At 37.0% G+C, this 17688-nt stretch overlaps 1 protein-coding gene across 5 annotated transcripts in view; it reads right to left on the minus strand.

Moving 5' to 3' along the window:
- The window catches only part of LOC149837351 (alanine--tRNA ligase-like), a 172619-nt gene that overhangs the window by 108200 nt on the left and 46731 nt on the right, over positions 1–17688 (minus strand). For all 5 annotated transcript variants that reach the window (XR_016431900.1, XM_090005981.1, XM_090005980.1 and 2 more), the window contains exons 7-8: positions 6326–6422; positions 5311–5431 (exon numbers count right to left, since the gene is read on the minus strand). Coding sequence is in view for 4 of the 5 variants with exons in the window: in XM_090005981.1 (XP_089862107.1) it covers positions 5311–5431; positions 6326–6422 (218 nt within the window). In the remaining variant the exon portion in view is untranslated. The remainder of the gene's footprint in view (positions 1–5310; positions 5432–6325; positions 6423–17688) is intronic.

Genomic DNA, 17688 nt, shown 5'->3' on the forward strand with positions numbered 1-17688 from the left:
CTTCGGCCGATGGGCACGGTGGGAGGACTGGGTCCCTTCCCGTCGCCCTATGCTTGCAGGGTAGGGGAGGGTCGAGCCCTCCCTGTGTTCTGTTTCTGCTTAGCAAACAGGGGCTCGTCCCCTGTCTTTGTTTCTTTTTGCAGGACGGAACAGAGTCGTCGCCGCTGCCCTTTTTGCAGAGATGGCAGACGACCGAGCCCCTAGCCCTCTTTGTTGTTTGGCATGAGGGGAGCAAGGCTCCCTGCCGCTACCACCATTTGTCGCTCGTATCCTGCTGTCTTGTTGCCTCCCTGTTTCTCGCTGATAGCAGGGGCTCGCAGCCCCTGTCCCTACTTGCGCTATAGCAAGTGCGCAAGGGCACGATGCCCCTGCCTCTACTTCTTTCGCGTTAGGTCAGTAGCAGTGCCCCCGACCTTCTGTTTTTTGTGTTAGCTTGCTAAGATTGTCGCTTTTGTAGCTCGTACGACAGATACCGCTCGCGCTCCGCGACCCGAGCCGTCAATCGTTTACACCCGCAGACGCCAGCAAGCTTGCAACTCCCTAAGTTAGGGGAAGATTGCACGGAGGACTTGGACAATTGAATTGAGTTCAATTAACTAAAAAGGACAATTAAATAAATATATATGCATTTATATATCATATATATGTATACGAGTATCCACTTTTTGTCCTTTACTTTCTGTCACGTCTTCCTTTTTGCCACCGCGCATTGCGCCTAGGCTTTGCTTGCGCACTCCTGCTTACAGTCTTTACTTTGTCGTCGCGCTTTGCGCCCAAACTCTTGCTTTTGCAAATGTTTTGTTACTGTCTTGCTATTGCAGATGACGCTCATGTTCTGGCTCATTGCATGCGCTTTTGAGGCATCCTTGTGAAGGATGCAAAGACATTTACCACACTCTCTCGCTTGCGACAAGAGTTGAGTCAAGAGCTTAGTGATACATCCTCGTCTAAGGAGAGGGATACCTCGCAAGGATCCTGGCTCTTCGAGTACGCAGTCCTGCAGAGTAGACTTGAGGTTTAGGGAGCTGCGCAAAAACATCAAAGACTGCCCAAATTGAAGCATTTAAAAGGATGTGATTGGCTGGTTCTGTTGAGAAACTCGTGTCCCGACTATCGAGTCCGGTATCGAGTCATGCGAGGTATGTAGATACCTTGATAGCGGATGAGATTCTAAAAAATCGCATGCCAAATGTTGGCTCAAGCTGCTGGCTGTTTCAAAAGATAAAGAATGTCAAAGTATAGTCTGAGAAACACTACATCTTTGTGAAACACTTCTGTTGAGGTTCCTATTGAGGAACTATACCCCTTTCATCCTAGGGTACTTGTAGTCGTGCACTACAAGCTAGTACTGTGATAATCGGATGAGACGGTCGTGCGACCTCGAATAGTGTTAAATGCACAATGCTGTAATCACATAAAATGGTGATTATTCGCCTTCACAGGCAAGATGCTCGAGTGTTTAAAGACCACAACATAGAATGGGTCGTTAGTTAAGCAACACCTGACGCGCCCATTCGCTTCTTGTTGTCTGTCAAGGGATAGGATAGAGCGGTATAAAACTCCAATGGACAGGCCATTAATGGCAATCACGGGCGAAAGACCCGACTTGCCCAGTCATCGGAGGTTAGGGGAAAGAGGCTACAAAAGTTAGCTCAACACTTCTGCAGAAGTTGGATGCATCTGTGGGACTGCTTACCAACCTTTGAGAAATCCTCTCTCGGCTAAAGTCGTCCCCTTGGGAGCGGACTCAACTAACTATTCGGGTTATTGAAAACACATAGAATAACAGACGCCCGAACTAGTCTCAGTTGTTTCTACATTTTGGTTGTGCGTACCCGCAGGCAGTAATATCGAAACATAAAGTCTGTTCACACTGGTTGATTGCTTGCTTGCTCGATAGTTCAGTATGGTACTCGTTGAACTATGCACGTCTGTCAAGGCGTTACTCTAGTTGGTTAAATTGTTTACGCAGTTCTTTGCTGAGTAATAACTAGCTTCTTATACTAGTTAAATGCCTATAATAATAGCATTATGTCAGTTGCTACATATTAGCATGTGACTTACTATACCCCTTGGTCGAACTGCTTGGTGCTTGTTGTAACGTATCACTTGTTGGCTTACATCTCTTATGATTGATGTGATTGCATACAGCTCATAATCTACGAACTGGTGGCAACTAGGACTGATGTAACCGCTTGTCTTATAAGTTGCTTACGTATTGTGATATAACTGCTACCGTATGATTGCTTTTCATGTGTAGCTTATGAATTGTTTGTGATGCAATAGTTTGTGCCTTACGATTAATTTAATTACTTGTTGATGGATTGAGTCATTTGATGGTAATTGTATGTTTTGCGAGCATTGTTATGAGTGTCCTATTCAGTTGTTTTGTTTGTATGTCGGATAGAGTTAGTTATTCTTCGCCTATAGAATCAACTAGATTGTCATATCTGCGTGTTCTCATGTGTCGTTTACGCATGCTTTGAGGTCCTATTTGAGCATTGCAATGTTCCTTGTGGCAATAATATAATGTGTAGTATTATATGCTTCTGTGTGATGTGATTGATATGCCACATGATAAGAAATGTTGGTAGTATGCGATAATATGTGCATGGATATGGAACCTTATTGGAGGAATGGGTAATCTTTTGTTTTGTTTTACCATGTGAAGTGACATGATGCATATTGTTGATATACATGCTTGTGCCCATATTGTGGCTACTGACCCCAAGAGCGATTAATTGTTCAGAGCAGGCGATTGTATTGATGCATGTATCATTGAGTATGGTATCTGTTGAGGACCTGATCTCCAAAGGATTATCTGCGAGGGCGTGTAAGATCAAGACCAGGTAACCGGCTAGAGTAGTAGATTCTCTGTGAGGATGTACATTGTCCACGAACGGGTAGCTGCAAAGACGGTGAACTCCTGTGAGGAAGTGTATGGTCCAAGACCAGGTATACCATCTAGGGCGGAATTCCTTGTGAGGTTATATATTTCCCAGACCAGGTGATCCGGCGTTGATCTTGTTGATTGTAATTGTGGCTATCGACCCTGAAAGCGGTCATTTGTGTTGATGTGTGTATCGCAATGATTTTCATTGGATATGGCATTTGTTGGGGACCGGGTTCCAAAAGGATTCTCTATGAGGGTATGTATGATCAAGACCAGGTAACTGACTAGAGTGGTAGATTCTCTGTGAGGATGTACATTGTCCACGAACGGGTAGTCGCAAAGAAGGTGAACTCCTGTGAGGAAGTGTATGGTCCAAGACCAGGTATACCATCTAGGGCGGTTTTCCTTGTGACGTCGTATATTTCCCGGACCAAGCGATCCGACGTGGATCTTGTGTTTTTGCTTACCATAAAAAGTTATGGTGAGCTGTGATGATCTTCTGAGATTGTTTGAGATAGCCAATTATGAATCTATAGTTTTGGCTTTCTGTTTTATCATGATTACATCCTGAACCCTGATGTGAGAATCAGATCTTTACCGATTTTAAATCATGATCATGTTTTGGACCTTCTATAGAAGGGTGGGCTTTTTTCTGAAAGTATGGCGCCTTATGTGAGTCATAACATGTGTCAGTTGGCCGCGTAAGGCCTTGAGAGATGAGAATTAATTAAGGTTGTTTAGGACAAAGAGCTTGTTAGAAATAGTGAGAGCGACAAACGATGACCTAATAATGATTAAATGCAGAGACCCCGTTCTAGGAACGAGAATAAGCTTGTTGCGTGGTAGTTCACAGCTTACGATCAAATGAATCGTCTTGCTACGTTTTAACAGTTGCGCTGCTTACTTGCTTTGAACTGTTTGCACCGCTTACCCGCTTGCATTGATTAATTGTTTAACCGCATATATGCTTTAAACTGCTTAGCATACTGAATTGAATGTACTTAATTCAGTTTCTTGAAATCTCTCTTGTGCACCTACTAGTTTTTTGTGAAACTAACTCATTCTATGGGTACAGGTGAGGATTAGGTACACCACAGACGATGGCGCGATGACAAGATGGCTTCAAGACTTCTTTTTCCTGCTCTTAGCTCGCATCCTGGACGTTTTTGGGTTTTGTCACGGATTTTCCTTTGGATATCCGAATTTTGTGAGTTTTGGTTCTTTTAGCTAATGTTCCCAAAGTTGTCAGCTTGCCTTTCTGAATTTAACAAAAGAATAGTCTTTCGCTGATTTCATAAACAAACTCTGAAGGAAAGAAATTTTTTCTAGTCTCTTGCCTATTTTCTGAAAGGTTCGCAAGTTTGAAATTTTGTGGTGTTACAGAATAAATATATCATACCTATATATCATGATTGATGTGTATCATGAATATCTAACTAAATTACTTATAAGTTATGTGTGTGTGTTTCACGTTGGAATGGTCAAATGTGATTTGACTTATTATTTATAAGAATTATGAATGCATATGAAAATGATGCAATAATCTGAATGTCTTAGATGCATATATATATATATATACGATGACTTGTATGACTTGAATACATATAGACTATGCTTTATTACGTGAGTTAAGGTTGAATAGAATATTAAGTAATGAAATGTTTTTAAATGCTTTATGTTTGAATGCTTGAAATGAATGACTCATAAGACGTTGTTCTTTTGTCTATCAATTGACGATGGATGAATAATATATCTTTACCTTTAAATGCTTGATATGTTTTCTTTAAGTTTGAGTTTGGGTTGCTTTACCAGACTTTAGCGAGTCTGACCCCATTTTATGGGGGACAGGTAAAGTATGATGAGTAGTTGGAGCGAAGGGTTGGTCGAGCTGAATCCTCGAGGGTCCACTCTTACCTTGCGATCTTGGTATTCATAATCTTTTCATTTTAAGTACTTGATCATGTAGAGACTGAGGTATTTTTTCATACTCTGATTTGAAATGAAATTAAAACTCTTCATATTTCAGTCTTATATTATACGTGGTTTGAAATGTGTATATCTCGTACATTTTGATTTGATTGTTATCTTTAGTGTAATTGTGCCCAAAGTCTTAACCGTTTTTAAAAATCACTTCTGCATTATAAGATCTGATTTACTTATACTTATCAAAAAAATTGGTCCCGAAATTTTAATATTTGAACTATAATTAAGGTTAAAAATTTTAGGGTGTTACATAAAGGATCCACAATATTTAATCCTAAGCATGTATTTTTTATTGAAACAATCCGCATTGCAAAGAAAAAGTAAAAAGAAAAGGAATATTACATAAAGGTCGTTATTCAAGTACAAATCAATATTTTCCACAAAATAAATTCAAGTAAAAAAAGGAACTGTGAATCTCATATATCTTGACCCACCTTGATCAATGTCTTCCCAAAACTCGCTTCCTCTTCAGCAATGATGCCCTTGATCTTTGACTCATGTTGTTTAAGTTCTGGAAAAGTTTCACCCATAACTTTCACAACAACACTTGCAAGCCTATGAATTAGCATGCCATCAGATATTAACCAGCCATAATAAATGGAAAAAAAAAAAACACTAAGACTGCTGACAAAAGAATTCAGAAATAAGGCAACAAAGAGCTTGAAGGGTTTCTAAGTTGGATCACTAGGTTCTAAAAAATATTCTACATTGTAATAGCCAATATTTTCAAATCGGGCACCTATTGAAGTCTGAGGATTGTCTGAAGCAAATTTGATTTGCTTTATAGGAATTTCAGAAATAATATTTTGTCTGGGAAAGTGCATCTATGTGCTTCTAGGAATGTAATGCATGAGACAGAGAGAGAGTTCTCTCTCTCTCCCTCTCTCTCATTCATGCACTTTCTTTTGCTTTTTCTTGGTTATGGACTAAAAACTCTTTTTGGATACAAAAGATTAACTTTATAAATAAACTTTCATTTACACAAACAATTCTCCAGACAAGTTGAAGTATCCTTATCACCTTCTCTTTTTTATCTTTACAACTCCCTGCTGTAGTTAGGCTAGTAATCATGGCATATCTAATTATGCATCAATCACAGTACAAATATGCCTAAAAAATATCATTGATATTTCCAAATATTATTGTGATATTAACAGGTTTTCTTCTTGACTTTTTATAATTTCAAGAAAAACACTTATCCCGTGTATATCTTCTGAAATTTTTAAATATTACATACGCCAATGTTTCCCAACATTTTCTTGAGAAAACATAAAAGTCTAAATTATTGCAAGATTTTTGCTTGCTGAGACAATCTCAATAATGAGATCTGTGACATTGTCACACATTATAATATCATACATATTATTATTAACCAGAAAATAAGCACCAAGAATTTAAAGTCCATGCTTTCATGTTAATGATGAGTATAGAAACATCTGTGTTTCTTACCCACTGAAGAAACCTTCTTGAGCCTTGAGAACTTCCCTACCATATCTAATAGCACGACGAAGAATACGCCTTAGTACATATTCCCGACCCTCATTACCTGCAAGACAAAAAGGTTTCATTAAAAAATGAAACTGTCATAGCTCCATTGCCAACTTTAGGTATATTACAAGAAGCCCATTATAACCCTGCAAGCTGAAGTTATTATCAATCTAAAATATATCATGCAAAAAGTTAAGTGTGCATTTATGATAAAAATTAATGAAAGGAGCCTAGTTAGCACATAAATGAAATTTATGTGCATGCTAACAGGGATAGAAGATGAATCTCCAATTCAAATGGTCTAAAAGAAAGTTAACTGGAAACAGATACAGTACAGAGCATAAACCCCACCGACATCAAATAGCGAACATACCAAGACATCCACAATGAATAAATAACCTTACCAGAGAAGGCAGAGTATTGAAGGTACAAAATATGCATATGCTATCAGATTCCACTAAAATGCTTACAAGTTAGTCTAAGCCTACTGTAAAAAGCAAGCAAATTTATCAGATTTGGTGGTCTCAATTGTGACCATTTAAATGGAATGGGTTGCTCATTATTTCGATAAATCAATTCGTTGGTCAGAAGAAGATTCTGTAAACACTTGAACTCACCCGGAATGAAATCTTAAGAACTGACCATGATATTGTTAAGATATATATATATATATATATATATATATATATATATATATATATATAATATATAATATATAATATATACTTGTGTAAACCGAAATACCCAAAGGTATACTTGACCTTTTTATTTTTTACTTTTTTACCTTTTTTATTTTTGTATTTTTATCATTCTTTTCAGAATGATGGGACAGCTTCATATAGTTGTTGGAGCTGCCCCCAACGGTGACCGTTGGGAGTAGCCCAACAGTCATATGGAGCTGCCCCCTTTAGCTCCCAATTGTATTATAAATTGGCCTTTGTGGTCCTTGTATCTCTCACTCTTTAAGAGTGCTTCTATACAATAACAAAGATTATTTGACCCTTGTGTGGGTGGTTCGACTATTCAATCAAGTATTCTACTTGATTGAAGTGTGTTCTTGCATGTTTATTGGATTGGATCCATTTCATTACATGGTATCAGAGCTTTGATACTCTTAGAGTCCTATTTCAAAAAGCTTCAAGAGAAAGGTCGTAATAGCATCAAGAGGAGGATCATGAGCTCGGCAAAACAATGAATTGTGGATCATTGCATCGGGAAGCGCATCATCTTCCACATCTTGTATTGTTGCTCTTACTCTCTCTCTTTCCTTTCATCCACGTTATTGTAAAAAAATGGAGAATGAAAGGAAAGTTATCATCTTCATTCTCATATGACTCAACGACACAAACTATGTGATGTGGGCATCCATAGTAAAGCACAAAATATGGAAAAGAGGTCTATAAGGTTTGGTAGATGGCACTAAAAAGGAACCCAAACTCATTCTTACAAAAATTGGGAATGGTAAAGAATTTGCTCTCCAAGGAGAAGAAATGTCCAAAGTCGTTTTCGAGTATGAAAAGAAATGGAAAGAATGGAGGATAAGACATTCCAAGATTATTGGATGGCTGATAAATAGTGTGGATATCCACAAGTGTCCTAGTTTAGCGAAATTTGATTTCGCTAGTAATGCATGGAAATATCTTAAAGGTGAAAAAGTGTCTTTAGGGTCTGGATATTATACCAGACCAGAGTCCACCCGAGTCTATTTATGTATAGCTTTGTATAGTTTTATTTCATTTCGGGTCTGGATATTATACCAGACCCGGACCCATACTATACACTCAAGCATATTAATACATCTTTTAGGTCACGATTTCGAGGATTGAAATCGTGACAACCGCAGCCCCTTCTTCTTCTATTCCCTTTCTCTTTTCTCAACACAGGTTCCAGAGAAGATTCTAACATGGTATCAGAGCCGAGATCCATCTAAGGGTTGAAGAGGCTTCCGAAAGATGCAACCGACCAACCAAAGCCTCTAATCGCCAGTTTTAAGGGTTACTTAGCCACCAAAAAAAAGGGCGATCAGCAAACTTTCCTAGCAGAAGACTGAGCACTTTGTGAACACTCTTGTTAAATTTCCTTTCTCCATGGATTCCTATTCTTCTCAATCGAGTCTCTCTTCAAGCTTTCTTAATCAACTCGTTTTTGAAAAGTTAAACACTTCAAACTTCTTGATTTGGAAGAGACAAATCATACATTTTATAAGAAGCCAAGGTCTCTTAGGCCACCTGGATGGAACCACTCCAGTCTCGCTAGAATTTGTTACGAGAGAAGAGAAAGATGATAAAGGGGCGAGTTCAATTGTGTATGTCAAAAATGCAGAATATCTCAACTGGGAAAGGAAAGATCAATCAGTAGTTGCATACATCACTTCTACCTTGTCTTAAGAGGTTCTTGTTGCAATCCCCGACAATTATACAGCCCTGCAACTTTGGGAGAGATTGGTTCAGACGTATTCACAAGTTTTACAGGCAAGGATGGTTTTTCTCAAGAGTGAATTTCAGCCACTGAGAAAAGATTTCATGACCATCATGGAATATCTCAACAATAAGAAGACTATCACAGACCAACTTGCAGTTATAGGATGTGACGTGAGTGACAGTGATATGGTGCAACAAACTGAGTGGATTGGGACCCGACTATAATATGATTGTCACTTCACTATTGTGTCTACCTGCCCTTCCTACTTTTGATGATTTGTGAGCTAAATTGATTCAGTATGAAATGACTCTGAAGGGATTTTCTGAAAAAACACATGCTCATACAAATTCCCAAGAAGTTTTTGCCACAAGAGTGACTTATGGTCGAAGATGAGGGTGAGGGGGACAAGGGTGAAATGGACACGGAGGACGTGGATTGCTTCCCACTCCAAATATCTTGACTCACACTCAGGGACAAAGGTCAATCCCCACTTGCTTCCTTTGCAACAAAAGGGAGCATTTCAAGGCGAATTGTTGGCACAACCCTGAAAATAAAGAAAAGACTCCACAGACATAACAAAAAAAAACTACTAATATCAGAGACAATGAAGAGATTAGAGATCTGTTAATATCGGCCCTGTCGAAATTGAAATTAAAGCATAATGATCAAGGCACATGGTTTGTTGACTCAGGGGCAGCAACTCACGTGACTGTTGATGCAGGTAAACTTTCCAAACCTATCTCTTGTTTTGGCAAAAGTAAAATTGTCACTGGAGATGGATTGTACCATCTTGTTTCCCATGTTGGAAAATCTGTCATTTCCATGTCACATTCTACTCTTGAACTTACTAATGTCCTTCATACTCCAAATATCAAGAAAAATATTGTCTCTGTTTCTAAGCTTGTTGATAATAATCATGCTTCAGTCGAATTCACTCCCTTCTCTGTGCAGGTCAAGGACCTTCGCACGAGGGAAACATTCGTTGAAGGAAAGAGACGAGGCAATATGTATGTCTTTGAAGAAGCTCCATGTCATCCCGTCCACCCTATTCATCTAGATTCGAAGCCTTCATTAGAGTCGTGTTCCTTCTCTTCAGCAAATGTTTTTAGAATTTCTGAATGTAATAAGCCTTCCTTATGGCATAGTCGATTAGGACATTGTGGGAGTCATTTTATTGAGAAACTTGTTTCTAATAATCTCATTCCAAAAGAAAGTCTCAATGTGGATGAAAAAAGCCAGAAGTGTTCCAGTTGTTTTTTATGCAAAAGCCATGTATTGCCTTTCCATTTTATTAATAAGAGAGCTTCAAAGCCTTTTGAGGTAATATGTTCTGATGTATGGGGACCTGCCCCAGTTGTCTCTGGATCTAGGAGCAGATACTACCTAAGCTTTGTTGATAGCTACTCTCGATACACCTGGATATATTTCATAAAAAATAAGTCGGAAGTTTTCCTTTTGTTTCAAAATTTTCTTTGCTCAGTAAAAAATCAATTCTCTGAGTCCATCCAATTCTTCCAATGTGATGGAGGTGGGGAGTTCTCATCTAGTGACTTTATTTCTTTTCTTCAAAATAATGGGATAGGAAGAAGGGTGTCATGCCCACACACCCCTCAACAAAATGGGATTGCTGAGCGAAAACACATGCATATCGTTGAAAGTGCCATGAATATGCTCCATGATAGTAATCTTCCCATTAATCTGTGGACAGAAGCTTTTCATTTCGTCGTACATGTGATAAATAGATTGCCTATGGTTGTTCTAGAAAATAAGTCTCCGTATTACTGTCTTTTTGGATCTTATCCTAGTTATTATGATTTGTGTGCTTTCGGATGTGTTTTTTATGTGCATATTGATTGGTCCCTAAGAAACAAGTTTCAGGACAAGGCTCAGAAGTGTAGATTTGTGGGATATGCCGACGACTACAAAGGATATAGGTGTTACGATCCCGTCAACAGACGTATCAGAATCTCAAGAAATGTCATCTTTGATGAACACAATTTTGATCACAAAGCTGGCACAACGGATATGTCCTCTACCATCACCGAAGTTTATTATTCTTGGCTGAATTCAGAACTTTTTGCTTGTTCCAATGAAGTCTGCTCTTTAGATTGTGGACAGCAGGAAGAAGAAATGTCTGAGACTATTGGCACATCGGGATTACAAAATGGGGAAGAAATATCATCTGTACCGGGCAGATACAAGGGCATTTGCTATACTAGACAGAGAACGACAGCGCCAGATCTTTCAAATCATACTTCCACAGCTGCACCTACTTCTTCTCATACTCTTGAAGTCAGAAGATCCAATCGCATGCGACACCCTATTGATAGGTGGGTCAGCTATAACAATTTCTGCTTGGACTTTCAGCTCTTCTTAACTGCTCCGAATAAGGAAGATGAACCTATCATGTAATATCAGGCAGCTACTTCTACTAAATGGGTAGAAGCCATGAATGATGAAATGCAAGCCTTATATGAATGTGGAACCTGAAAAATCGTTCCTAGACCACCTGACAAAAATGTTGTTGGATGTAAATGAGTCTACAAAATAAAGTATAAACCAAATGGAACCATTGAACGAAACAAGGCGAGACTGGTTGCAAAAGAATTCACTCAAAAAGCATGACAAGACTATGATGAGACATTCAGTCCCGTGGTGAGAATGGGAACGATTCGAATTATTCTTTCCCTGGCCGTTGAGCATGGATGGAAATTGAGTCAGCTTGATGTAAAGAATGCATTTTTGCATGAGGATTTGAATGAGGAAGTCTAAATGGAACAACCCCCTGAATATCAAGAGCAAAACTGTAAAACACATGTGTGAAGGCTAAAAAGAGCTATCTATGCCCTAAAACAAGCATCTCGCTCTTGGTTTAACAGCTTCTCCCTTAAGATTCAGAAGCATAGATTCTCACGCTCCCTACTGAATCACTCATTATTTATTTTTAGAAGTCAGAATGTGATCACTCTATTGCTAATTTATGTTGATGATATATATTCACAGGAAACTCTGAAGATCACATCAAAGAAGTAAAAAACCTATTAGGTTAGAGGTTCAAAATGAAAAATCTCGGAGCCTTGCGCTATTTTCTTGGCGTAGAAGTTGATAGCCAGGCTCATGGCTTGACTCTCACTCAGCACAAGTATATGATAGATGTTCTCAGCAAGGCAGGTATGAAAGACTGCAAACCTTTAGCAACTCCAAGTGTGCTCCACCAAAAATTAAGTACTCATGATGGAGACATGTATGAGGATCCCACCAGGTACTGCAGTCTAATAGGAATGTTGCAGTATCTCACATTTATTCGACCTGATATTGTTTATTCAGTCAATCAAGTATCTCAATTTATGCATGCACCATGTACGGGACATATGAAGGCAGTTAAGAGGATACTCAGATATCTGAAAGGGACCATTGGAGATAGGTTGATATATTTTCCACAGTCGTCTGGCAAGAATGTGCGTAAACTTACTATATATTGTGATGCAGATTGGGCAGGAGATCCTGACGAGCGAAGGTCTACGCCAGGATATTGTGTTTTTATTGGGAGAAACTTAGTCTCTTGGAGTAGTAGAAAACAAAAGGTTGAGTATAGAGTCATGGCTGCCGCTACTGCCGAAGTCACATGGGTCAGGCATTTACTAACTGAAGTAGGAGAAACGATCTCTCTGTCTAACTTGTTGTGTGATAATCAAAGTGCTCTTAATATGTCATTCAATCCAGAATACCAGAGTCGCACTAAGCATATTGAGATCGACCAACATTTTGTGAGACAAAAGGTTGAAGAAAAAGAGATTGAGCCTGAATTTGTTAACACTGAAAGACAAGTTGCAGACATTTTTACCAAGGGCTTGACAAAAGACCGCTTTTGGATGCTTAAAAGCAAGTTGTTCATGGTTCAAAACCATGATCAACTTGAGAGGGGGTGAAAAAGTGTGTTTAGGGTCTGGATATTATACCAGACCCGAGTCCACCCGAGTTCATTTATGTATAGCCTTTATGTATAGCTTTGAATAGTTTTATTTCATTCCGAGTCTGGATATTATACCAGACCCAGACCCATACTGTACACTCAAACATATTAATACATCTTTTAGGTCACGATTTCGAGGATTAAAATCGTGACAGCCGCAGCCCTTTCTTCTTCTATTCCCTTTCTCTTTTCTCAACACAGGTTCCAGAGAAGATTCTAACAAAAGGCATGTATAGTCTTAAAGATATTGTTAATATATGTAATGTCCAAAACAAAGTGAGAAATATGACTTAAGGAGAAATGAGCAGCATTAAATAATACTACAATACACTCTCTCTCCTTTGGGATTAATTGGCTCTTCTTGAGCAAAAATGGCATTGTCCTCAAGACGTAGAACTCTGTGAAAATCAAACTAAAGCGGAGCATTTCTACCAATTTATTAAAGGGCTTAGACCCGAATTTGAAGGAACCAAGTCGGCTCTTCTTCATAGAGAAGGTGTACCAACTATAGTTGAAACTCTTTATGAGTTAACTATGGAAGAAAATGGATTGAAAAAAACATATGTTTCAAATGAGGAAGAATTCATGCTTGCTATTCCAAAGCCCAAGAATAACACTAGAAGCTATAAACCTCCTTATTTCGTAAAAAATGAGAATGAACGAAATTTCAATAACTATGAAAGAAGTGACAAAAAAGGAGATCATGAATACAAAAAGGGTGGCAAAATTACATGTTATCATTGTTATAAACCATGACACATCAAGCTCTTTTGTCCCAAAAGAAAGAAAGATGATCATAGAGATGACAAAAGAGTCACTTCGGTTGAAAGGAATGATGTAGATGACTCCAAAAGTATCGGCTCGTTGTCTTTTGATCAACTAATGGAGGCAGTACAATCAATGTAAAAAGCTCAAGCTTTTTCCTTCTCGGGAGCGGCTATATCCACAAGTGGTGACCCTGGTAAGACTTCTTGGATTATTGATTCCGATGCATCTTTTTATATGACTCCAAATGAATTCATATTATCCAAATGTCATACTAACCCAAATCATTCTTATGTTTCAACCGATGATGGAACGTCTTTAAAAATCAAAAGTTATGGAATTTTTCAAAAGCAACCAAACTTTCACATACCTAATATTATAGTACCAAAATTAAATTTAAATCACTTATCTGTTTCTCAAATTACGGATCATAAATGCAAAGTACAATTTTCATTTAATGATTGTTTAATACAGGATCTCCAGTTCGAGAACCTGATTGGGCAAGGCCATAGAAGGGGAGATCTCTATGTAATATACAATTTTGTAATTTTGTGGAAAAGAAAGACATAGAAAATTGGCACAAAAGACTAGGACATCCTGGCGTGTCCAAATTACACTTGTTTCCGTTTCTTACAAATTATAAAGAAAGAATTATTACTTGTGAAGATTGCATTCTTGGTAAAATGAAGTTTTTGCCTTTTGGACTAAAACATTTTACATCTAAAAATCCATTTGAGTTAGTGCATTCGGATATATGGGCACGGGCTCCAGTTGTATCCAAAGAGGTGTATTTTATTATGTTGTGTTCGTAGATAATTATAGTAGACACTCTTAGATATTTTTTCTTAAACAAAAATCATAAGTATTTGATTGTTTAAAAAAATTTATTGTTATATAAAGAATCAATTTAAAATCAATATTAAATCTTTATAATTGATTCTGAGGGAGAATTTGTATCAAAAGAGATCAACAATTATCTTGCTCTACATGGGATTGTTTATCAAAAATCGTGTCTATATACTCCTCAACAAAATGGACTAGCCGAGAAGAAGCATAGACACATTATTGAAAACACTAGAACACTTCTTGTGTCTAGGAATGTTGCAAAATTTTTTTGGGCTGAAGCCTCCCTTATGACAATCTATTTGATAAATACAAATGCCTTCAAAAAACAATGAAAATATCTCTCCTAATGAAATTTTATTTAAAACATATCCCGATTATAAAAGGTTAAGAATTTTGATGTAAATGTTTTATTCTTACCAATAAGAATGACAAAAAAATTTCAAAAGCAATCTCTTGTATTTTCTTAGGCTATGCCGACAACCAAAAGGGATATAGATGTTATGACATTAAAAGAAACAAATTATATGTTTCTCGAAATATCACTTTTCTTGAAAATAAAAATGGTTTTAAAAAAGAAAAAGACCAAGAGAGTTGTGATTATTCATTTTTTTTTTACCTTGTCAATGAACATGAAAGGTGTGAAAACATTCATGATGTGCATGAGTGAAAATGAAGATACTCATGATACAAATGGAAATTTAAACGAGGGTATTAATAATATAGATCTATCTCACAATAACATACAAACCTATGCTCGACATACCGAAAATCATGCACCATGTACTTCATAAATATATTTCCAAAATCAAGAGGTAGATTCTTCTAGTCTTAGAAAATCCATAAGAATTTCAAAAGCTCCTAGTAGATTTGTATTTTATGATTCCTTTGAACCAAGGTATAGATCATGCCTAATGACCATACACTCATATTCAGAACCAACATCTTACCATGAGACTAAATACCATCAAGAATGGATTAAGGCAATGAATGATAAGCTTTGAAAAAAGCAAAAACTTAGGAAATCCAAAACATTACCTAAAAAAAGGAAAACTATAGGATGTAGATGGGTCTATAAGATAAAAACCAAATGTGATGGGACATTAGAAAGATACGGAATACAGTCAAGAATATGGAATAGACTACAATGAGACGTTTGCTCCAATTACTCAAATGACCACTGTTAGAACTCTCATTTTTATAGCATCGATTAAAAATAGCCTATATTTCAAATGGACATAAAAATTGCTTTTTTGAATGGTAATCTGGATTAGAGGTTTACATGGATCCTCCACCAGACTTGAATTTAGCACATAGAAAAACTCTTCGGTTACGAAAAGCCTTGTATGGCTTAAAACAAGTGACCAAAGCTTGGTAATTATAGGTTCAACAAAACTTTATTTTAAATCTTGTTTTGCTGACACAACATTATTTGTTAAGTCTTCCAATGCAGGGATGTGATTACTACTTTACGTAGATGATATGATAATCACAGGAGGTGGCAAGCAGGGAGTTAATCATATCAAAGATGTGCTAAAAGCCAACTTTGATACGACAGATCTTGGTTTTTTATGATATTTTCTTGGAATAAAAGTAGCCTATGCACCCCATAGTTATTTTTTTGCCTCAAACTAAGTATGCAGCATAGATCATTGAACGGTCAGGACTCTTAGATGAAAAACGGCCTGACACTCCCGAAGTCATAAATGCAAAAATGAAGAAAGATGATAGAGAACCTCTTCAAGATCCAACTCCATACAGACAATGTAATATCGCATATTTTCATACTTAGTCACTTTTAGATTTTTTCGAAAATTTGGCCAAGTCTCAAAGAAAAATCGTTTGAACCTCGATATCAGATTGATGCTTTTGAGTCTGAACTTAGCCCAGGTCTCATCAACTAGGTCTAAACAAGTCACTTAAAACGTGAGAAAAAGTTTACTTTTTTACTTTTAAATTCAAGAGAAATTCAGGTTATTTTCAAGCGAAATTCAAAATTCGTATTCAAGTTATATATCGTTGGATGTGTCTTGGAATTGTGAGCGCAACGATATTTTATTTTTCTGAATTCGAGTTCCGGTTGGCCCGAAAGTCATATTTTTCAAAAATTAAGCAATTTGTCGGTTCGGATACGGATTTAGATCGAACCGGATTTGATTCAAATTAATATGGATTTGGACTCTATCCAAGACCCATACTAATCTGAATTTGATCCAGCTCAAGACCCATTTAGAATTTTGAGGTGGATTTAGATCTTGGATCTGGATCCAAATCCATGCCCAACGATTTTTACAACTTTAAATTCATTGAAAACCTTTAAATTGGAGTTAATTAATGTTAAGAAGCCTCCTAAGTTAATTTGATAATTTTTGGAAGCTTCTAGAAATTTATTTATTAATTAATATTAAATAAATAAATAAATAAATAATGTAATTCCAAAAATTTAATTTGACAATTGTTTAGGACTCTAAGTAGAGCCCTTAAATCCATATAAAATCACTTTAGAAGTGTTTCAATTCAATAATATGATTTTTGGAAGCTTCTAGGTATTTATTTATTAATAAATATTAATTAATTAATTTTAATTAATTCTGAGATTTATTTTTAGAGAGTTTAGGACTCTTTATAGAGCTCTTGTTCATGTCTTAGAAGCTTTAAGAAAAACTTTTAAAAACACTCAAATTGAAAAAGTCAACACTTGAAGAGTTTCGAAAAATTCGAGAAAGTGGGTGAAAGAGAAGAGAGTTCCAGTTGGGGTTGCACTCTCTTCTTCAACCCATCTAGAGCTCTATAAATAGATCAAAAGAAAGAAAGAAAAGAAAAAAGAAAAGAAGAGAAAAAAAAGAAAGAGGAAAAGAGAGAAAAGGAGAGGAAGGGAAAGAAGAAGAAGGCTACCTTATTCAATCGTTAATCGTTTCCACCATTAATCTTGTTTTTTTTTTATCTACGGTAAAGGTACGGGTTTCTCTCTTGTTTCGAATAAGAAAAAGAGAATGGATTTGTATTCTATGCAATGTTTTGGTAAAAATACATGAGAAAGAAGTAAATCTAGATATTTACTCCATTAAAGGTTTGATTTCTCTCTTTTTTGAAGTTTATCTATGGGAAAAAATTATATTTTTGCACTTGGTATTGTGGATCCCTAAATCGGGACAGATTGGCCATGCTTAGAGCATGCGCAAATCTAGTCCAGAGATAGGATAGGTAAAATCTTGAAACCGGATGCAAAAAAATATATGCATATGCATGTATCCATAAGAGTGAATGTGTTCGTCCATGCATTCCTAATTGAAAATCTGAATAAACAGCATTATTGGTTTAT

The sequence above is a fragment of the Nuphar pumila genome, chromosome 5 (assembly GCF_984573655.1).
Source record: "Nuphar pumila chromosome 5, dmNupPumi1.hap1.1, whole genome shotgun sequence".
Taxonomy (NCBI): domain Eukaryota; kingdom Viridiplantae; phylum Streptophyta; class Magnoliopsida; order Nymphaeales; family Nymphaeaceae; genus Nuphar; species Nuphar pumila.